At 37.4% G+C, this 14,483-nt stretch overlaps 1 protein-coding gene across 4 annotated transcripts in view; it reads right to left on the bottom strand.

Annotated features, from left to right (window-relative positions):
- The window catches only part of LOC127787001 (probable plastid-lipid-associated protein 12, chloroplastic), a 116,205-nt gene that overhangs the window by 38,849 nt on the left and 62,873 nt on the right, over positions 1 to 14,483 (bottom strand). For all 4 annotated transcript variants that reach the window (XM_052314843.1, XM_052314853.1, XM_052314835.1 and 1 more), the window contains 2 exons: positions 5,466 to 5,519; positions 5,266 to 5,345 (listed from right to left, as the gene is read on the bottom strand). In XM_052314843.1, coding sequence (XP_052170803.1) covers positions 5,266 to 5,345; positions 5,466 to 5,519 — 134 coding nt within the window. The remainder of the gene's footprint in view (positions 1 to 5,265; positions 5,346 to 5,465; positions 5,520 to 14,483) is intronic.

Raw genomic sequence — 14,483 nt, 5'->3', positions numbered from 1 at the left:
GGCCCGTGTCAAATTGTGGCTTGGCATCTCAAGGGCCATGAATTCAATCCCTGGCGTTCTCAAATGGATGAAGAAAGAAGCCAGAGGTTCCTCTTGGGTGAGTAAGGCAAAGAAGATTGCTCTTGCCAGTTCGATTTATCAGATTTGGGCAGCAAGATACTGCTTAATTTTTGATAATGTCCAGCCTACTATTGAGGGTCTCACTAGAAAGATTAAAACATTTGTATACAAAGTAATGTTTACTATGTATCCCCATGTTTTGGTCCATTTTGAAGCTCTTGAGGTCTATAGATTTTGGATGTTCTCCATGTTTCCTTGTCTTCCTGGGTATTCCCAGTGATTGTATGTACAATTGATATTTATATATATTTACCGATTTGATAAAAAGAAAAACAAAACAAATAAGGAAGGAACTCCTACTCAGGAGCAGCCAAAGTCTGAACCTTTGCAAAGGGAAGAACTTGAAAAAATCAAGGCCTTTCTTGACTCTCTCTCTAAAGCTTCTAATGTGTGCTCATTAGTTCAATCAGGTGAGTGCCTAATCTATGAAAACTCTAAAGTTTCTACTTATCATGGCTTGTGGGTTCTTAATTTAGGAGCAACTGATCATATGAAGTCCAACCCAACTTGTTTTGACACCTACAAACCTTCCCTAGTACCAAAAGAATCATTATTGCTGACGGATCTTTTGTTACTGTTGCCAGCCACATATAAGTCTAAGTCCCCAACTCACCCTAAAAGATGTTCTTCATGTTCCCTAAGCTCTCTACCAACCTTCTCTTTGGCACCAAAAATTTACCTTTCAAAGTGATTTTTTCTGTTAACTAGTGTGTTTTTCAAGACTTGAGAACAGGGAGGATGATTGGATTTGCTAGGGAATAGAACGAACTCTAATACCTTGAGGATTCCAGCAAGTCTGGTTGGGGTGATGCTCTCTTGGTGCTTCCTTCAACTCCTCCCGTCTTTCAAACTAATTTGAAATTTGGCTTCAACATTTTAGGCTAGGACATCGCCTGTTCAGCTTACTCAAGAACATGTTTCAATTCCTCCCATCTTTCAAACTCATTTGAAATTTGGCTTCAACATTTTAGGCTAGGACATCGTCTGTTCAACTTACTCAAGAACATGTTTCGTTTACTTTTTTAGTATGTTGAAACTGAAAATTGTTATTGTGATATCTGTAAACTTGCTAAACATCATGTTTCCTTTCCTTTGCACAATCAAAGAGCTTCTAAACCTTTTTTTTTTTTTTATTCATAATGATGTGTGGGGACCATCAAAGGTTTCCAATCTTACTGGGGTTAGATAGTTTGTGTCTTTCATTGATGATTGTACTAGAACTACATAGTTGTATCTTATGAAAGAGAAATAATAGGTTAATTTCATTTTTCAGCACTTCAATGAAATGATCACTACTTAGTCTGGGATATCGATTAAGAGGAATAGGTCCAATAATGGAAAAGAATATTTTAATCAAACTCTTACACATTTTCTCAAAACTGAAGGAATCATCCACAAATCCTCGTGTTGATACCCCTCAACAAAATGAGGATGCTGAAAGGAAAAACAAACATCTTCTCAATATCACTTGTACCCTCCTATCCCAAACTCATGACCCTAAACATTTTTGGGGGAAGCTCTTTTGACCGTTGCTTACCTCATCAATCGGGTTAGTCTTGGATAATAAGAGCCCTATACAAGTCCTATTTGAATTTTGTCCAAATTTCTTCCATCACCACCAAATCCCTTCTGGAGTCTTTGGCTACATTGCATTTGTTCATATACATAATCAAAATTGGAATAAACTTGATCCTTGAGCTCTATGATGTATCTTCATTGGGTACTCTCATATTCAAAAAGGCTATAAATGTTATCACCCATTGACCTGTAGTCTCTTTGTTACACCATCTTCTCCACTACCACTTCATTCTTCCCCTCATACACCACTTTCTTCGTCTCCATCAGATTCATTGGAGGACACTATGGCAACTGCAGCACCAGCCGATTGAACCAACTCCAACCAAACTACAAGCCTACTTAAGGAAATAGAAGTCCCATCCAGAACCAACACAAATCCAAGCAACTAAACCAATATCAGGTAATGAAATAATTCAACCTACTTCATTTGTTAGTGAACCTAAATTTTGTGATTTAGATTTACCTATTGCATTACGAAAACCTAGCAGGAAATGTACCCATCTCCTAGTTTGTTTCACTTCACAGACTAACACCTCAACATAAAGCCTTTATCACTACTCTTGATTTAGTTGCTATTCCCACCTTGGTAATTGAGGCTTTAGAGACTAAGGAATGGGTACAAGCTATGAAAGAGGAAATGAATGCACTAAAGAATAATAACATGTGGGAAGTTGTGACTTTATCCGTGGGGAAGAAACTAGTAGGATGCAAATGGGTCTACACTCTTAAGTATAAGGCAAATGGAACCCTTGAAATATACAAGGCAAGGCTGGTTGCTAAAGGATACACTTAGACTTATGGAGTTGATTACCAAGAAACTTTTGCACTGGTAGTAAAAGTGAATATGATAAGAGTATTGCTCTCCCTTGCTGCTAATTTTAATTGGTGTTTGCAGCAATTCGATGTGAAGAGTGTATTTTTACATGGGGAGCTAGAAGAGGAAGTATTTATGGCGCCTCTGCAAGTTTTGACAAAAACTTTGGAGCTAATCAAGTGTGTAGACTAAAAAAGACTTTGTATGGTCTCAAACAATCTCCAAAAGCCTGATTTGATAGATTTACAAAAGTAATGCTAGGAATGGGCTACAAACAAAGTAGGGGAAACCACACACTATTTATTACGCATTCAAATCAAGGTATGGTTACCTCCTTTTTGGTGTATGTTGATGATATAATTGTGATTGAGGATGATAAAATTGGACAGGAATCTCTCAAGAAGTGTCTAGCCAAAGAATTTGAGATCAAGATCCTTGGCAAGCTCAAATAGTTCCTCGGTATTGAGGTGACCTATTCTAAGAAGGGCATCTTCATATCTCAAAGAAAGTGTTTTAGATCTTCTCAAAGAAACGGAAGTCTCAATAACAAGGTAGGAAGTCTTCCTATTGATCCAAACTATAAGATAATTGGAAAGGGAGATAGTAGTGTGATTGATAAAAGAAGATATCAGAGACTAGCGGGTAAACTAACCCAAGGTCAAACATAGCTTATGTCGTTGGAGTGGTAAGTCAATTCATGCATGATCCAAGAGAAGAACATATGCATGCCATCTTCAAAATCCTCTTACCATCTTAAGGTATGTCTAGGGAAAGGCATCCTATTCAAGAAATGTACCAAGTTGATTATTAAAGCCTATACTAATGCTAATCGTGCTAGGTCTTTCACAAATAAAAGGTCCACATCAAATTATTGCATTTTTCTGGAAGGGAACTTATTTACTTGGAGAAGTAAGAAATAGAATGTGGTTGCTTGATCTAGTGCGGAGGCTGATTTTAGAGCAATGGCAAATGGGGTATGCGAACTTCTATGGCTTAAGATCATTGTTGAAGATCTCAACGTTAAGTAAGAAAGGGCTATGGGACTTTATTGTGACAACAAGTCAGCCATCAATATTACTCACAATCCAGTTCAACATGATTGAACCAAACATATTGAAGTAGATCAGCACTTCATAAAGGAAAAGTTTGACTGTGAATTGATTAGCAATCCTTACACTCCAACTAATGAACAACTAGTTGATGTCTTAACCAAGGGACTACCAGTGCCAAGATTTCAAGAAATCATCAGCAAATTGGGAATGGATGACATCCACTCACCAACTTGAGAGGGAGTGTTTGAAATTTGAAAATCTTTCCTTATTGTTAGAGTTTTCTCTTTATTCAAATAGGATTATGCGTTCCTATTTGTATTGTTTCCCTTATTTGTCCTTCCTTGATTGAGTTAACTAATCCCCAATTATTTGGGATTAGTTACCTAATTAAATTACGATCCACTCTTTTATTTAATCTCTCATGTATAGTGTACAGAAATACACAAGAGAATATAGAGCAGTATTCTTTTCCACACAAATCGACCGATTTAATGCATTCATTTTGGATTAATGTTTCAAGGTCAAAACAGTCGACTAGATTTTATTCTTCTTTGAAATTGTCAACTGATTATTCAAGACTGTCAATTGGTCATGAAAACTGTTGACAAACTAATATGTTTGCTCTCAGTTGTTTGTTGTTGACTAATTATGTAAACTTAATAGTCGAAAGTTTTACCAAACTATTAACTGGCTTTCAATATTTTGAAATAACTGTCGATTGCATTATGAAAACTATCGACTATTTCTATCGAGAAATTTTCTAATGACTAGTTTTCTAATGTCTGAAATTTACATATTTGGCCTCTAATGGCTATATTAAATGAAGAGTGATCAAAATCTATAAAAACTAAGAAGTTTGGAGCTAAATGAAAAGAGAGATGAAGAGATTAAAGAGAACATTGTGCTAAAACTTTCAGTTATATATATTCCCACCATTCATTGAGTTTTCACTATTTTACAATATCTTTTTCTCTCACAAGGCTTGTTTCTTTCCGTGTAATTTCTATCTTTTGCCTTCTTTTTGTTGTAATTTAAGAGAGTTTTGTTTTCTAGAGTTGCATCTCTCATTTCTTTAAAACTTGTATTTTGCTGCTTCCTAGCAGATTGTACTAGAAGAACTAACTTGAAGCTAATTGATGTATAAAGATTGTGGTTTGCAACCTAAAGGTGTTACAGTAGATTTGAAAATCTCTAGTGGAGAGCTAAAGTAGTGGATGTAGGCTTGGAATAGCCGAACCACTCTAAAATTTTCTTATCTCCTGTGCTTATATATTTTCTCAAAAGCTTTCTATTACCTTGCATTTTAATTGTTATATTTTCGGTATTTTTACCCACTGTTTTTAGAAAATCATTCTTCAAATTAATTTTTTTTAAGCCCCCCCCCCCTTCTCGGGTGTGTGGTGCCATTCAACCAAAGGTGATCTAACAAGTAAACCCTTGATTTAATCCAATTGTGATTGAAAAAAACCCCAATATCTTCTCTATAAGTCTTGACACACGTTCCCATTTTATGATAGATCTCTTTAATCCATATAAACAACCCAAACTCCATTCTATCCTAAAACAAAGTAATCTGTTTGTAAGCTATCAATAGCATTCATGTTTGTATGGAATGCAATAATACAATGTCCCATAGAGGAAAAACTACAAAAATATATCTCTCACTTGATGTCCATTGAATTGCATAATTAGGACACTTACTCGAATGTGCCATCAATTGAGAATCTTAACCCAAGCAATATGTTAACCAGAAACTTCAACTTCCCATTTGGCCTGACTATCTGAAGCAACAATATTAAAAGATTAAGCATGTCAAGCATTAAACATTTTTGGGAAGATAAAGCCTATGCAAGTGAATGAATGCGCGCAAAACTATATCAATAATTCATTCTGGAATTCACCTGCAAGCCCATTAGACCATTGGCAGCATTCTCTATCCAGCTATCAGTCTCCATCTGCAAAATACAAGGCACATTTCAACTGAAGCGAGGAAAACAAAATTTAAAATAACAAAAATAAGTGATTGTTTCATATCAAGCTCATACACAACATTAACTGTTCTTTGAGCAATATATAACACAGAGGAGCAGGAAATAGTGTGTGGGAGTATGAGAGTTTGTACCAGAGAGAGAGAGAGAGAGAGAGATCTACTTCCTATGTATAATTGCAAAGTGATTACAATATTGATTATTGCTTATTACTAAACCAACTTTAGAACAGGCTTAAAGCTATTAGCTAGGTGGAAAAAATTCAATAATGCAAATGAAAGTTATTTAAAAGCTTTCCTCGTACCTGATTGTATCTCACTAGGGGAGAGATAACTAGAACTAAATTGCATGCTCATATATATTCTTTAGTTATGGGAACTTAGACACTGGACAAGGTTATAAAAAAAATAAAACATGACATTAAGAATAATAGAGAAAAAAGCGTGTAGCAATGTCTAAAATAACAAAGACAGTATGGTGTGAAGATTGCTAGACGTATTTACAAAATATGTTGATTATTAAAAATAGCAAAAAAGAAGAAATTAAGAAAAATAGAGAAATAATGCTTGTAATTCCCCCCCCCCCCCCCTCTCTCTCTCTCTCTCTCGCTCTCTCTCAAAACAGAGAAAAAAAGTGTAAAATACACTATGCACTGGTAAGTCTTTACAAAAATACAAGTAATCCTCCCTCACATGTTAGAAATTAACCAACCAACACCCCTATGTTTGACTAACGTTTATGAATAAGCACAATTACTATTTTGTGAAGAAATTGGATAGATTAATGAAACTATCGCACCTCTTCTCCATTAGCAACTAGAATTAAATATACAAGACTCCTAGTTTGATACAAACTTATCTCCTAAATTTTAGCTACTGGATAAACTCCTAAATTCTAGCATAAGATTATAAGATAAAATAATTCTAACCAATCTACAAATAATACACAAGATATATAAGATCAGTTTGAGGATAACTCGGGTCTCTCATTCCTCTTATCTCATCCACAAATCATCTCCTCAATCCTTTAGGATTGGTTGTTGCATCTTTATCTTTCAACACCCCCCCCTCAAGCTGAGGAATATATATCAAATATTCCCAGCTTGCTTCTTATATATTCAAAACCTTGATTTCCCATTGCTTTGGTTAAAATATCTGCATGTTGATCTTCTGTTGGAACATAAGTCAGCATAATGTTGCCATCCTCCAGCTCCTATTTGACAAAATGCCGATCAATTCGGACATACTTCATCGTCATGCTGCACCGGATTGTTGACAATATTGATAGCTGATTTGCTATCACTATAAAGAACCTTAGGAGATAACACCGACATAGACAAATCTTTCAACAACCTTTCCATCCATACGATTTCACAAATTGCTTGAGCAATTGAACGATACTCTGCTTCAGCACTGCTGCGAGCTACCACTTGCTGTTTCTTGCTCCTCCAAGTCACCAAGTTACCCCATAATTTTGTACAATAGCCAGATGTAGATTTGCTATCTTCCATAGCACTTGCCCAATCAGAATCTGCATAGCCTATGATCCCTCTGTCTTGTCTTTTTGTAAATAGTATACTCTTACCCGGTGTTCCCTTTGTTAAGAGTTATGCACCACAAGCCAATCATGTTTTATGTAATTAATCATATTTTACATTGGGATTCTTTATTTTCAATCAATTATTATTGCAAGGCATTATGTTTTTATTTGTCATTGATGGTTGTCGTCATTATTTATTACATTCCATACTTGACAAAGTCCATAGATCAAATAGGCTCATGGAATATGGTTGTGCATAGAGATGACGATCATGAAACATATTCCTTATCCGCCTTGATCTTAAATGTTCCTAGTCATAGAGTTATTAGGATTGGACACTAATAACTCAGATAGACTAGCACATATGATGCATGCTCAATCAGGAGAATATCTTGTTTCATGGACAGTGGTGTGAGGACACTAATGCATATATGTGGGTGTTTATTATAAGACCAAGTACACTGAACTGACCCGCTACAGAATTCCTAATGGTTATTATTTAATGTCGAATTAGAATTCCTGTGTTGCAATAGTGCAGATTGGTCCTTAGACTTGAGACATCATGATAGTCTTATATTTGATTGTTTACGCTTTGGTGTTTTTTGGATTCTAATGGAGTCATTGACAAACTATCACTGGGCGTGACTTTATCACGTATGAAGGCTTGTGAATGTCGAAATATGATTCATCGCTTATAGTGAAGATGAAAGAATGTCTTATGTATTCCGATAATTTCATGACTTCATGATTGAGGAAATCCTTGGCCAAGGTGAGGTGGAAATCAAAAGGTGTTTTGATTTCACCTATCAAGTCATAAATCTAGAATGGATACATAGTTATTGAATGATTAGGGTTTCGTCATAAAACCATACCCTAAATTCAATCGGGACATAGATCGATGAAAGAATTTTACTGCATAGTAATTGCAATTGAAAATGTCCGTATTTTTCCATCGTTGTCTAGGTATTCATGGCATGTTGCTAGACGTTAACCATGATATGTAGGGTTTTAGAATTAATTTGATTAATTCTAAAACTATTAATTAAAGAGTTTAATTAAGAAGCCCATGAGATGTGTTAATTAAAAAGCTCATGAGTTTAATTAATCTAATAAGTTGGGCCTTGATATAGCCCAATAGAATTGGCCCTACATCTAGTCTAATGATGGACCTAAGGGGTCACACACTTAGATCGAGCCCATTCCACAATTAAAAATGAGAGAGTTGGCCTAATGCGATTAAGGGCCGGGCCTAAAGTGTTAAGAGTTTTTCCAATGCACGATTAGGGTCCTTAAACTCTATTTATATGCCGCTTAAGAAGCTGGAAAAAGGATAAGAAAATTCGTATTCTCTCATAAGACGCCTAGGGTTGCTAGCACTTCTCGAGGCGTTCGTAGAAGGGTCGATCGTGTGGACTGACTTGGAGGAGATTGCGCTTGCGACTCTACGGATTGAAATAGAGCAGAATCGAGGTCTACACGATAGAGGGTTTCTAACACCCTTAAGATATTTAAGAATATGATAAGCTGCTTCCAAGTCTCCCGGTTGGTGAATGCATGAATTGGATAACAATACCCACAGCATAGGTAATATCCGGCCTTGTGTGAGACAAATAAATGAGTTTGCCTACCAACCGTTGGTATATGCCTTTGTCCACTGGATGCTCTTCTTTTCCTTCTCTGTTCTTCTAGTTAGGTTCTAGAGGTGTGCTTGCTGGTTCACACCCTAGTTTGCCTATCTCTTTTAGCAAGTCAAGAGTGTACTTTCTTTAGGATACAAAAATGCCATTCTTACTTCTTGCAACTTCCAAACCAAGAAAGTATCGTAGTTCCCCCAGCTCTTTTACTTCAAAGGCCTGCCTTAACTATTCTTTTAGCTTCTCAATTTCTTGGTTATCATCTCCCGTGATAATGATATCATCCACATAGACTATTAGAATTGTTCTCCTTCCATCCTCATTGATTTTTGTAAAGAGTGTGTGATCCGCTTGTCCCTGTTTATATCCCAGCTTGTATAGTCTATCACTAAATCTTTTAAACCAAGCTCTAGGTGATTGCTTTAAGCCGTATAGGGGTTTTTTAATTTGCATACCTTATCTCTTGTATTGTCTTTCTCAAACCTCGGTGGTATCCTCATGTAAAACTCCTCCTCTAAATCTCCGTTTAGAAAGGCATTTTTTATGTCCAATTGGTGCAGTTTCCAGTCCAGGTTTACTGTTAAGGACAGTAGAATCCGAATTGAATTGAGTTTGGCCACGGGAGCAAACATTTCTTCATAATCCACGCCTTGAGTTTGAGTAAATCCCAGAGCTACAAGCCTTGCCTTATACCTTTCCAGACTTCCATCTGATTTATACTTTAGAGTGAATACCCACTTGCTGCCAACTACCTTCTTTCCCTCCGGAAGATCCATAATTTCCCATGTACCATTTTTCTCCAAGGCTGCCATTTCTTTCATAATTGCCATTTTCCAGTTTCATCCTACAATGCTTGATAAACATTTTTAGGGATAGCTACACTGTCTAAACTGAAAGTAAACGCCTTAAAGGGGGGAGACAGTTTTGAGTACCCGATGAAATCATTAATAGGATGCTTGGTGCACATCCTTCTTCCTTTCCTCAATGCAATTGGGACACTTAGGTCATCAACCAGCTGTTGTTGTATATTGACATCAGTATCAACTGTCTTGTTTGAACTTACCTCCAAGTTGGACAGATTGGTTGGTTGAAGAGCAACAGCTTTAGGTCTTCTGGAATAGACCTTCAGAGGTTTAGTCAGGTCTTGATCACCCTGCTGGATTTCAGTCTCCTCTTTCTTCTCCCCTTGATGATATAGAAACGGGGAGATGGATGTTGGAGGATGGGTAGGTCTAGGCTGATGAGCTTTAGTAGAGGGAAGGCTAGTAGGGGGATTGAGAGGCATGGAGATGACTATACTCCAATTGTCGACTGGATTGTCATTTTGAGTGGTATTGTGGAAGAACGGTTGATTCTTGAGAAAGGAGACATCACAAGAAATAATGAACTTGCGAGTTGTTGGGTTATAGCACTTATAGCCTTGTTGGGTAGGAGAGTATCCAACAAACACACATTCGAGTGCTTTTGGGTCAAGCTTGGATGGATTTAACTGGTTTTGATGTATGAAGGAGGTACACTCGAAGACCTTAGGAGCAAGAGTGTTTAAGGCCCTAGAATAGTGAGGGAAAGCTTCAAGGAAGACATTTAAGGGTGTTTTATAGTTTAAGGTCTTTGAAGGAAGACGATTTATGAGATAGGATGCTGTAAGAACAGCCTCTCCCCAATAAGAATTGGGAACTAATTGAGCGACCATAAGAGCCCTGGCTGTCTCAAGTAAGTGCCGGTTCTTCCTTTCGGGTACCCCATTTTGTTGAGGGTTGTATAGGCAAGAGCTTTGGTGAACAATACCATGCTCATTTAGATAATGGTTAAAGTTATTTGAGAAGTATTCTCGACCATTGTCACTTCTTAAAATATGAATGGAAGTTTGGAAAATATTCTTAACCATGAGATGAAACTGTTTGAAAACCATACAAGTTTCAGATTTATCTTTCATGAGGAAGACCCAACAAACTCGTGTTTGATCATCAATGAAGGTGATGAACCATCGAGTGTTTGTTAGATTTGAAAGTTTGGTTAGTCCCCAAATGTCACTGTGGACTAAATGAAATGGCTGAGATGGTTTGTAGGAGTGTTTCGGATGAATGCTCTTAGTTTGTTTTGCAAGAATGCAATGTTCACAATAGAAATCCTGAATTTTATTGATAGAAATTAAAGGGTACAAGACTCTAAGATAATCGAAGCTAGGGTGTCCTAATCTTTGATGCCATAACATTAACTCAGATTCTGAAACTGCAGCTAAAGAGAATTGAACAAGTGACCTACACTCCTTTTGGTAATCAAGATTGGCGATTTAACATAGACCTCCATTCTCTTTAGCTTTGCCAATCGTCCTCCGCGAAGATTTGTCCTAAAAAACACAATGGGAAGAAGAGAATATCACTAAACAGTCTTTATCCTGAGTAATCTTGCTTACTGACAGCAAGTTACATCTCAAATTTGGCACATAAAGAACTGACTCTAATCTTAGCCCTGCTACATAAGTTGTGCCCCTTCCTTGGACTAAAGTATTAGTTCCATCAGCCATAAATACAGTAATGTTCTGATCACAAGATTTATAATTGGATAAAATTTCAAGATCACCTGTCATGTGATCTGATGCTCTAGTATCTATAATCTAAACACCTGTGGTTAGCCTTTTGGAGAACAAAGAGTGACTAATCTTACCTTGTTTAGCTAAGGATACCACCTAATTGCTGTTGTTGTCTATACTTTGGGTTGTCTTTTGCACCTTGGTTTGATTTAGCAACTACTGGAGGGCTTCTAGTTGATCTGAGGTTAAAGAGATTGGTGTTGAATTCCCCTTTTCAAATTCCACCATATAGGCAGACTGCACTCCTTTCCGCTAGTTCCTTGGTTTCCAATTGCCTGGTTTCCCATGCAACTTCCAGCAGGTGTCCTTAGTGTGATAGGGCTTGTTACAATGGTCACACCATTGCCTATCTCGCTGCATCTCTCCCTTAGTCGTAATAGATGACTGGCTATGAGATATGTTTAAGGTAGAACTTTGTAACATTCCTTCGTTTGTTAAACCACTAGGTAGCATCTCTTTCTTCCTACTCTCCTCCCTTCTTACTTTGGCAAACACTTCTTTCAGAGAGGGAAAGGGCTTAGTCCCAAGCAATCGTCCTCTTACCTCATCCAATTATGAATTTAGACCCTGCAAGAAGTCAAATATCCTTTCTTTCTCCACCATCTTGTTATACTTCCTTCCATCAGCCGAGCATTCCCATGTGATCTCTTGAAAGAGATCAATCTCTTGCCATAATTCAGTAAAGGTATTGTAATACTCAGTTACCGTGTTGTTACCTTCCTTTGTTGGTCGAATGTTGGATCGAACTTGGAAGCTTTGAGCAGTATTCTCAAGATCTGAATAGATTTCTCGAACTGCATTCCAAATCTCACTTGTTGTTTTGTAGAAGAGGTAAGTTCTTCCTACCTTTGGCTCCATTGAATTCACTAACCATGCCATGACAATGGCATTCTCAGCTTCCCATACTCCATATACTGTTGAATCTTGGCTAGGCTTCATGATTTCTCCGGTTAGATAGCCTACCTTCCCTTTACCTTTAATCACAAGCAAAACAAATTGGGACCATTCTCAGAAGTTGGTCCCATTCAGCTTGTGTAAAGTAATCTCTAGGGAAGATCCATCGAAGGCTGCAGAAGAGTGTGACGAAGTTGCAGGAACTGGACTGCTCTTTGTTGGAAGAGGGATAAAGGTCCCCGTACTGGTTGTTTGATCATCATCCATGGTGCAAGTTAAAGAGTTCTTTTACAATTAGAACTCTAAATAATTGGTGGCCACAGAAACTTGAAACCAAGTTCTGATACCTGTTATAACTCTCGGGTAGAACTCACCCTCAAAAGCTAGTTGTTAAGGGGAGGGTGCCCAAGAGATTATAAACCCCACACCAGAAGCCTGAACTTCCAATGTGGGACAAGTCCCATACCTTGCAATGGACCATAGCATACCACCACGCTCCGCAGCCCGGCGCCCACGACAGTAGGCTGTGCACTAGTCTTTGCTAGTCTCGAGCGAACATTGCAATGCCGACGTCACCTCCATCGCCGCTTGCTTACACTGGGAGCCATGGGGTTGGCTCTGATACCACTGTTATAACTCTCAGCTAGAACTCACCCTCAAAAGCTAGTTGTTAAGGGGAGGGTGCCCAAGAGATTATAAACCCCACATCAGAAGCCTGAACTTCCAATGTGGGACAAGTCCCATACCTTGCAATGGACCATAACAATACCATGAAGAAATTCGATAGATTAATGAAACTATCGCACCTGTTCTCCATTAGCAGCTAGAATTAAATATACAAGACTCCTAGTTTGATACAAACTTATCTCCTAAATTTTAGCTACTAGATAAACTCCTAAATTCTAGCATAAGATTACAAGATAAAATAATTCTAACTAATCTACAAATAATACACAAGATATATAATATCAGCTTAAGGATAACTCGGGAGAGTTATCCTCTTCTCATTCCTCTTATCTCATCCACGGATCGTCTCCTCAATCCTTTAGGATTGGTTGTTGCATCTTTATCTTTCAACAATTTTGTACTTTAAGCAAAAAATGTTTATTTAACTACTGACAAAAATAGAGATTTGAGTCAAGCTAAAAGACCAAATTGTCCTTTAGGGCACCGATCATTCTCAACACCCCTATGCACATTTACTAATTTGTGTTTTAAAAGGAAATTATATTTAATAATAAAAAAGAGATGTTTTGAGTCATATTGAAAGACCAAATTGCTCTTCAATAATCCAAGGGCAATGAACAATTTGAGGCCCCTAAGGTTTTACAAAAAAACAAGGAGTACCCTTTACATTTCAAAAATTTATGAAAAAAGGGCTTTCATTACAAACACAAGAGAAAACAAAGGGTTATAAAAAATGAAAAAGAATACAAATGCAATATTTTTTTTCTATTTGAAGCCCACGGTAGAAGGATCATGCTTGATCGCCAACATGGAGTCTCAATATAGTTCAACTGCTAATGCTCGAAGATCAATCAACAACCCCAGACCTATTTTTAACGCTTCATATTTTTCTTTTTCACAACAAGGGGTTTATTTTATCCAATGCAAAGACCAAAGTTCTCTTGGATTCTATTTTGTTTTGTGCAATAACAGGAAAGGAGATTTATCCTCTTTTATTGGTTCAATCATAGAAAGGAAGAAGCAGATAAGGGATTTACCCCAGTTCAATCTCTATTGTTGAAAGCCAATTTAGTGATAAAGCAATCAATAGAGGGGTTACCCCTTTTTTGAGTGGAATGTGGATGGGAAAAGAGGTTGCCGATGAGAACAAGGCAAGAAATGTGGGGTGATTTGACAAAGAGCTAGAGTTGGAGGGGCAGTAGAAAAGATCCAATTGTTTTAGAGGCCAACAAGTATGTGGACGACAACAAAGCTAGGAGGTTGGTTGTGGATTTACTGGTTGGGTGGGTGAGTTGAGGAAGATAATGTAGAAGAGTGGAGTGTAGAAATGGTGGCGGTAATGGCTATGACCCATGGGGGAAAGGATTGACATAAGGGAGGTAAACATGAGAGACTGTTTTCTTATTCCCAAACATTTGAGGGCATCTTGAGTAGTTTATCATATCTTTTGATTAAATCAACATTTTCTATTTAATCTCACTCATAGTTGTCTAACAACATGGATGAATCAGATATCACAGTTATTATGGAGTGAAGAAGGGACTTGGCCTCTATTTATAGTGATCCCATAGGGTTTTCCCATCA

This window comes from Diospyros lotus, chromosome 1 (assembly GCF_014633365.1).
Source record: "Diospyros lotus cultivar Yz01 chromosome 1, ASM1463336v1, whole genome shotgun sequence".
In the NCBI taxonomy this organism is placed as follows: domain Eukaryota; kingdom Viridiplantae; phylum Streptophyta; class Magnoliopsida; order Ericales; family Ebenaceae; genus Diospyros; species Diospyros lotus.
This window is presented reverse-complemented; position numbering and strand designations above follow the sequence as displayed.